At 38.1% G+C, this 9,544-nt stretch overlaps 1 protein-coding gene across 3 annotated transcripts in view; it reads left to right on the top strand.

Annotated features, from left to right (window-relative positions):
- ascc3 (activating signal cointegrator 1 complex subunit 3) overlaps positions 1-3,291 on the top strand; it is a 368,031-nt gene extending 364,740 nt beyond the window's left edge. For all 3 annotated transcript variants that reach the window (XM_008432855.2, XM_081597178.1, XM_008432856.3), the window contains 2 exons: positions 280-455; positions 2,341-3,291. In XM_008432855.2, the coding sequence (XP_008431077.2) occupies positions 280-455; positions 2,341-2,473 (309 nt within the window). In that variant the 3' untranslated portion in view covers positions 2,474-3,291. The remainder of the gene's footprint in view (positions 1-279; positions 456-2,340) is intronic.
- The last annotated feature ends 6,253 nt before the right edge of the window (positions 3,292-9,544 follow it).

Below are 9,544 nucleotides of genomic sequence, written 5' to 3' on the forward strand. Positions count from 1 at the left end.
TCTGTCAGAATTAAGGTTTTAACTAATAAATGTTCTGTTATTAATCAAGTTCAACCTTGTCTTCACATAATCCACATATTCCTTACTGCCTTTATGTATTTAAAAAATAAAATGTAAAATCTAAAAGTGAAAGTTAGTGAAAAAAAATTTACAAGTCTACAAATTCTCAAATATGAACAAAGAATTTAAAAACCTGAAATTTAAAAGGATATAGTTTCATTTTTTCTAAAACTGCAAGTAAAATCATGAGTAAAGGTGAGACATTTTTGTGTGTTACAGAGGAAGCAGGAAAGTAAGGCCCAGGCTCCCAGGTTCCCTAAAGCAAAGGACGAGGGATGGTTCCTCATCATGGGGGAAGTGGATAGCAAGGAGCTGCTGGCTGTCAAACGGGTCGGATACGTCCGGAACCATACCGCTGTGTCTGTAGCCTTCTATACCCCAGAGAAGACTGGAAAGTAAGATTTTGATCCAAACCGACCTCAGGTGATGAATATGGGACCGACATCATTCACCCTGGTCCACAATACAAGTGGAGGGCTGTGTGCTTAGCCCAGTTCTTTTTACACTGTTCACCCATGACTGTAGCCATCCACACCTTTAACCACTGTGGGTAACTTCCAGTTTTGAAACTTTGAATTTTATGTTTTGTTATGACAACTGGTCTTTTTTTTTTTTTAACTGGTAAAAATTATCTTTACTGTTGAACAAATTAAGCTCCAATATTATTATTTTGTGTTTTAGTTTGTTTAAGCAGATAAGTTTAATAACTCACACCATGGTGGGTGAATTGTTTTCCCACACTACCAGATTCTCTCTTCTCTTTTAGAGAAGGCTCTATGGAATACTCTGAGGAAAAGCTAGTTACTTACTACTATAATCTGTTATCTAATTGCAGGCACATGAAATGTGCCTCAAATCAGCTGTTGTCTGGCTGTTATTCCCACAAGACACACCACAAAATCAACGATGCCACATGTGCTCTGCATGTAGAGTTTAATACATCATAATCAGGGTTTCCCCCAGTGTATTATAAGCCTGGCAGCCCGCCAGAGCGGTTGTTGTTAACGAACCAGCGCTGAACATTCATCATGCAGGTTCAGCCCAGTGAGGAGCTTTCGCGCTTGTAGTTTCGTAGTCACGCATCACTCTGAGTTTATATTGTTTTATTTATTTTTTTTAAGTATTATTTTTCCGGTTACACGATGCAACAAACCATATCAAATGCTTTGTCCACATAGCCAGGGTTAATGCGCGCGGCCGCGCAGAGATCTGAAAAACTTATCCCATAAACTCAAACAACCAAAACAGTTTCTGTAGCCCTTATTAAAAACTCAGACACAAAATGGAAGAGTTACTAAAGCCACATTAGCAGCATTATATTGTTAAGCATCTCTGCTCAGAGCAGTGGATTTAACTCATTATGCAGGGCCGGTCCAACACAGTATGAGGCCTTGAGCAGAATTTGTCTTATGGGCTCCTCTTAGTGCTAAAAACATCAGCACCTCTTACAGCTTCAGTGTTAGATTTAGTGAAATCTGGGAGCGGGAGAGTAGTTTAATTGGTCAACCTTAAAAGCAATAAGTTAATTAATTTGTATTTGTGAACAAACAGAGCTCAAACTCAAAGATTAAACTCACAGCATCAGATTGTTGCTGTGGTAACAAAACAGTCTAACTATGAAGATTGTTCTTTCAACTTCTACAAAATAAACTTGTTAGCTCCTTAAAATCTTACATTTAAATGTTAATTTAAAATATTTTTATTTATGTATGCTGAAACCATTAAATCAAATTTAGCAGCATTGATAACCTCAATAAACAAATGTTACATTTATTTATCTGTGGTCTGTGTTAAAATATTAGCATTTATGGGGCCCTTGAAGCCCAGGGCTGCCTTAATTGTATTTTTTGAATTGTTATTTTTAAGACTAGTCGTGGGTTTAGATAGCATTTCTCTGGCGATGTTTTCCTGTAACATATAGTTATATCTTTACTTTTCCTGTCTACTTAAAATCTTTTAATACAAAAACACGGTGAACCGCCTCGGCGCCCTGACCACCGGGCTTAGCAAGTTTTCTGGGGGAAGCCCTGTCATATTTCATCCTTCTTTTGGTGGTAAATGAACTTACTGCTGAGCTGTTTTCCTCATTGAGATCTTTAACAGTGAAATATGTGGACTCCCATTTTCTAATACCAGTTTCAGTTAATCCCCTTTTTCAGCACAGGGTGAGCATTAGCACATTGTTGGCTCCAAGTAAACTTGGAGCTTGACGTGAGATTAAAAACAGGTTTTTTATGATTTTGTGGAAGCCCTACTCAACACTGAACCTTCTGCTTGTAGGTGCATCTACACGCTGTATGTAATGAGTGACAGCTACCTGGGCCTGGATCAGCAATATGACATCCACCTGAATGTAACCCCCACCAGCATCGCAGCCCAGGTCAACACAGAAGTAGTGGATTCCCTCAACTAAGGAGCAGCAATAGGAAAACCTTTAGTCTACTCTGGCACAGCAGCAGTTCAGCTCTATCATTGATGTGCTGAGTCGCACTCACACTGACATGTCATCATAACATGTTAAGGTTTCCTGGAACTCAACCTTTGGAAGCTCAAAGACCTGTTGCTCACATTGGCATCAGACCAAGTGAGGCTTGCTTCTTGGAATATGGAACATTACAGAATGTTATCAGTTTGTTTATTCCCCTGTCCCCTGTTCAAGTACATATACTCCAACTTTGAAGACTTTCCACTTTAACTAACTGCAGCAAATTGGAAGTTTAGCAAATATTTGATGTATGTAGAATATATACTGGATGACAATGAATAAAAAATCTTGAGTTAAATTTAAAAACAGAAATCCAAACCACAAACAGCTGTACACAGACTGGTTCAAGACGGAGATAAAAATGTAAGGTAAAGAACATTTTCTAAAGATTCTATGTTTTTTGGTGAGGGTGGGGGGCAGGGAAATGTTTAAGATAGAAAGTTAAGTTTACAACCTTTAATTTATATCTGAGTATAAATGAAACATTTGTTGCAGCAGGTCAAACTGAGTTTAAACTGCTGCGGTAGATTTAAAGTACAAATCTGTGAAATAGCAGGTAAGTTCCCCAGCAGCTTATCTACAGATCTGACCTGTCTTCTCCTCATCAACAACTCATTCAAAGTTACACCTGAGTCATCAAACAGAACAAACATGGCAGAAATCCATCTGTATTGAATATAGCATTGTGCAACAAGTTGATTTTATGCCCTGGAATTATTTGAAAATAAAATTTCACTTTGAGATGACATCCTTGTTTTGCATATATGTTCCCCACTGTATACTGAAGCACCATTTACTTCTGGGATTTGGATTGACTGCCTCCGGCCTCAGTAAGCTGGCTTGAGAAGGAGTTTGAATCTCTGATTTGGTGGCAGCAGATTCTCAAAAGTTCCATCTTGCGGCATTAAATCAAATTTATCAGCATTGACCCAGATAGCACACGACATTAAATCAACATTGAATTATAGTTAGAATCGTTGATTTTTGGTTGAAGTCGACAAATGACGTTGGATCAACCATCAAACTGTAAAATTCGGCTTCTATTTAAAGCGGAACTCACAAATACACACAAGGGGGATACTTCACAGGCATCAGGTGAAATATGTTACACCAGTTAAATTGACAAAAAAATAAATCGTTAACCACTCAGAATGAAATTTTGTTTTGACTTTTAGCCACAATGATTTATTACAAAAAAACCACAAACTAAGAAAATAATCTTTATCTTGATAAATCAGTAACCAAAAATGACTCAAAATAAGTTTAGGATAGATTTAATTCACTCAGTTCATGTCAGTAAAGAAACCCAAATAGACAAATGTTCAAAACTCTGGATCCTTATTACTGCGGATATTGTCCACAAAAGAGTTCCATATCCTGGGAGCCTTTCTCCCTTTTAATCCAAAGTCCCAATCCAAAACGAAAACTCCAACACGTCAAAAAACCCCTCCCCAAAAAATTAGAAAAAGGAGTGATACCACCAAAAATCCCCCAAAAAGAAATGTAAAGTCCAGATCTCACCGGGAATGTCTTTCTTTTCCTCCCCGGTGGCGATCTCTCGATCCGTCGGCGTCCTCTAGCCAATTGGCGTCCTCTTGCACCTGGCGGCGTTTCTGGGTGCGAGCTCCAATCCAGCTCCTAAAGCGCTCGATCCGCAGCGCTGGGGCGAACTTTGATTGCTGTTTTATCTCTTTTCTTCGATTTGTTACTTATTCTAAACTAGCGGTTCTCAACGTGGGTGGTACCGCCCCCCAGGGGGCGTTCAGAGGACTGCAGGGGGCGCTGGCGGGCATTTTTACAAAAGGGGGGCGCTGGGATGCCTTTGGGGGGCGTTTGGTCAATGGTAAACTTTACACCTTAAATGCACAACAATGCCAGTTTAGACTGAGCAACTTGGTAAAACTGTATTGTGTAACATTAAACCATGCTTGGCTGCAACTGTATCGATGGCAGCTCTTCTTCTATTCAGTGTTTGTAGCTTCATGGCGCAGCTCCGCATCAGTTCAGCGTTACACCGGCTGATGACGCTGCTGTGATTCACTTTGTCTGGTATTTATGTAGCTACATATGTTTTTGCAGTTCTGTGATCATGTCAAAGTAGCAATTTATATTAAAAAGTGTTTTATTTCCGTTTGAAAGCTGCCCCCTTTCATGGAAGGACAACAGAAAATCGCTCTTATAAACATGTAATTACTAAAATCACGATACCTTCCTTCACTTTGTATCCCTCTGAAAAATGAACCCATTTAAATAAATAAATCCCTCCATGGGTGATACCACAGAGAGCGTTCATTTTATAGCGTTAACACCGGAGCTGTAAGTGGTCCGACATGATTGAACAACGGTACCACAGCACTTTTAAATTTCAATAATCAGAATGCAGAAATTGTTTCCGTTGTTTTAAAATGTTTGTGTCAGTCTGCCTTTTCCCCATCGATATGTTTCCCGACCGCCCTGCACCTTAGGGGCTAAAAAAAAAAAAAAACGCTGCGCACATTGTGCAAAACTCTGTAACATGAGAAGCGGGCAAAACGGAGCGACGAACTAGACGTGAATTATGGCATAAAAACAGAGAATCCGACGCTGAACAGTGAAAAATAAACACATGATGTGAAACACATGATGATTAGGCGGCGCAGCAGGTGATGAGTGAAAATTACTGATGGTCAATAATCGATAAAATAAATCTAGCAACAGGAAAGAAACTAAAGTGGACATAGCAACAAACCAAGAGAGGATAATACTAATCAAATGAAACTAAATGGAAATGAATGAAGAACAAAATGCAAGAATAAACTAAGAAACTAAAGTAAATACAGAGGAATAAACTGGTATGGCAAGACCTTTAGAGTAATAATTAATACAGAGACTGTATGGCAAGAATAAACAGACACTATTTCCAGATAAAAGGTAAAATAATATTGTTGAAGTGCCATGGGCAGGGGCGTAACTACACATTATTCAGGTGGATGCGAAAACATAAATCGGCGCCCCCCATAAAGGAGCTAGAAACATACGCTCGCCTCCCCCCAGCCCCCCTCCTCCAGACGCCAGGTTTTGGGTAAAACTCGCTACATTTACCCCGTTATGTGCGCGAGGTGAAGGAGCGTAAGGCGCGCTGAAGTGTACCGGAAAACATAATCGGTGCGCCGATTCAAAACATCTACGATAATGATAGTAACATTAATAATAACTGTTCTAAACGTTCAGGCAATTCAAGTCTCCCGCTGCACGGACCTGACGGTGAGCGTCTTCCTCTCTGATTGCGCCGCCGCGCGCCGACGCACACGCCCCTTTTTATACATTAATATCAGCCACACCTAAAAAACCAATATGACCTGCCCAAAAATCAGTTTTAGAAGTGGAAATACGGAATATTTTTTCAACGAAATAACAACTGTTATACAAACCATATGATACATTTACCTTTCAATGTATTTATCCAGGAAAAAAAACAACATAGTGGTTATGTTACAAAACAACCATCCAATCAAACCGTTGAAACTGTGTCATTGAATCAATGTTTTGTGGTTGAAATTTGATGACTGAAATGCCGAGGTCTGATTAATGGTTGATTTGTGGTTGAAGTCGACAAATGACGGTGGATCAACCATCAAACAACCATCCACCTCTAGCCAATTAACTAACGTTGAAACTGTCATTGAATCAATGTTGTTTTGAAATCTAATGACTGAAATGCCGATGTCTTCCCCGCAGTCACATTTTCCTGTCTGATGTTTTCCTATCAGAAATAATGACTTATTTAGTCCAGTATGTCCGATTCTAAACCGTGAAAAAATGATCTCTTCTCTCCTTATTCTTTCTGTTCTTCTCATTTGACCAATAGTCTTTTGAATTTTATATAACCACCTTCCTTTCTTCTTTCCCATCACTTGTTTTTTGTTTAATTATACCCTTTATTTCTGCTATACTAAAACTAACATTAATATCTATCCTCACCCTATTAGTACTCTCTTTAGCCATTCTGTCTGCCATTTCATTCCCCTTAATCCCGTGATGTGCTGGAACCCAAACAAAATTTACTGTCAGCCTCATCGTATTGATTCTGTAAAGTGTTTGTTGTATTTCAATTAATATATCTGGTCTACTATCTGATTTATTATTTTGCAAACTGAATAACAAAGAACTAGAATCTGAGCAAATGATTGATTTTAATGGTCTTACCTCTTCCACCCATTGAACTGCTAAAAGCAAAGCAAACATTTTTCCTGTTTACACTGAGACTCCATCACTAATCCTTTTTCCTACTTTAATTTGAAACTGGCACAATAAATGCTATCCCTACCTTATTAGCTGTATTTTTTGATGCATCTGTGTATATTTGTATATAGTTATAATATTAATTTAAATATTCTTGTATTAATATCCATAATGTTAAATTTATTTTTGTTGTTTTTTTCTAAAAAAAATAAAAATCAACCTCAGCATCAGGAAGTATCCAAAGTGGAACTGCAGATAATGGAACTGCCTGAATGGAAGTGATTTAAATTAATTTCATTAACTTTAGAGTTTATTATCCATCGAATAATAAACTCAACCACACATGCAACCTTTGTGATAATAATTCAACATTGAAATAACATCTTTTGCCAACAAGCCAAAAGCGAAGCAGCTGTGTGTTTGGGACATCCCACTCATGTAAATAGCAGGGGTGGACCGCTCCACTGCTTGTAATACATTGTAGATGTTTTTGTGTCAATATATCACACACTGTCAGTAAGAATTCTTATGAACAAGTAAGAAAATGTACAGAAATTTATCATCATCCACTATCCTTTACAGTGGTTAATTTAAAACCTGATAACCCCCACTCACTAATAAAATGCTCTGACCCACAGCTCTGATGAGGAGAGGAGGGGAAGGTGTGTGGCAAAACAGCTGACATTGATTCAACATTGATCAGCCTTTGATCAGACATCAGCATTTCATTCATTAGATTTCAACCACAAAACAACATTGATTCAATGACACAGTTTCAACATTGGTTACTTGGCTAGAGCTGGATGATTGTTTGATGGTTGACCCACCGTCAGTTGTCGACCTCAACCAAAAATTAACCATAAAAATTATAATTCAACGTTGATTTACCATTGTGTGCAATCTGGGCAGTTTGTTGTATCCCTCATCGCCTCCTCATCTCCCCCTACTCCCTCCCAAAACTGCCCACACCCAGCTGCTCCTCCCAACCTTCCCCTCCTTACCCCCTCTCATCCTTCCTTCCCTCCCCCCGTCCTTGAGCTCTGGGTCAGAACATTTTATTACTAGGTGGGGGTTAATCATGTTTCAAATTAAGCACTACATGTTGAGAACAGTGGATTATGATTCCATTCTATACATTTTCTTACTTGTCTGTAAATATTATTACTAACTGTGCATAATGTGTTGACACAAAAACATCTACAAGTCTCTACAAGGAGTTGTACAGTCTGACTCCCCGTTTTTACACTAGTGGTTTGTCCCAACCAAATAGCCACTTTGCTGCTGGCTTGTTTGCAACCGGCTTCTGAATTGAATTCTCCTCTGAGCAGTTTTATGGTAAGTTTTTCAATAATATATATTATTTGGTCAATAATATTGTTTGGTCTGGGAGAGCATGTGGTGGACACGGAAGTGTAAGACTGGCTGCTCCAGGTGGGCTTTAAATGGTTGTGATAGTAATCACTTGTTTTTAACTTTTTATTATGATGTGCTTAGGGACGTTCTTAGATGTGCCTCTGTTCCAGAACAGCTGAGTTAGATGACTGCTCTTCTTGCAGCCATCAAGAAGAGCAGAAGGTCGTTAATCATCCACAGATTCAATCCAGGTGAGGCAGAACGGAAACACTTAAAATATGTAAGGCAGGTGAAACACTGAACTAAACCTGCTAATGACTGATTCAGTCTGTTGATTCTTGGATTGGTAAATGGTTAAACTGAACTGGACTATTCCCAGATAGCACAGAATGATTGAAACAACATTGAATCAATGTTAGCCAGAAACATTGAATCAACGTTGAATGCTGACATTGAAACAACATTGAAAGTGGTCGGTGACTTGTATGTTGAATCAACGATGGGGTTTCAACCATAACCAACATTATATCAATGTTGATTCAACCATGTCAATTTACATGCATATTTGTGTTATTGCATTGAATTAGTTAGGAATCAACATTGATTCAACCTTCATCTGAATGTGGATCTACACATATTTCTGTTTATTTTACATTGAATCAATGTTGATTCAACACTCATTTGACTGTGGATCTGGATGCATATTTCTGTTGATTTTACATTGAATCAGCTACGAGTCAATGTTGATTCAACCTTAATCTGAACGAGGATCTGCACACATTTCTGTTGATTCAACATTGAATTAGTCAATGGTTGAATCAATGTTCATTCAACAATTTGTATGTCAATTTTCATGCATATTTCTGTTGATTTTGCATTGAATCAGTTAGGAATCAACATTGATTCAACCTTCATCTGAATGTGGATCTACACACTTCTGTTTATTTTACATTGAATCAATGTTGATTCAACACTCATTTGACTGGATCTGGATGCATGTTTCTGTTGATTCTACATTGAATTAGTCAATGGTTGAATCAATGTTCATTCGACCATTTTTATGTCAATTTTCATGCATATTTCTGTTGATTTTGCATTGAATCAGTTAGGAATCAACATTGATTCAACCTTCATCTGAATGTGGATCTACATGCAGATTTTGGTTGATTTCATATTGAATGAAAGCTAAGGATTTATGTACATTTTTAGGTCTTATAGGTCTGCATCATAACATGCCACTAAAAGTTTCTTCACTGGTGTTAAACACTGGCAGATCATGGGTAAACTGTGTACAAAAGTTTAAAAATGACAACATAGGTTTGATATAACATTTTATTTAAGAAAAGAGAGACAGATTATTAAACATATTTGACTCCTTTTTGAATGTCAGAATAACAGCCTATTGTCCACAGAAGAACAGAGTCC

The sequence above is a fragment of the Poecilia reticulata genome, chromosome 16, assembly GCF_904066995.2.
Source record: "Poecilia reticulata chromosome 16, P_reticulata-male-v2, whole genome shotgun sequence".
Classification (NCBI taxonomy): Eukaryota; Metazoa; Chordata; class Actinopteri; order Cyprinodontiformes; family Poeciliidae; genus Poecilia; species Poecilia reticulata.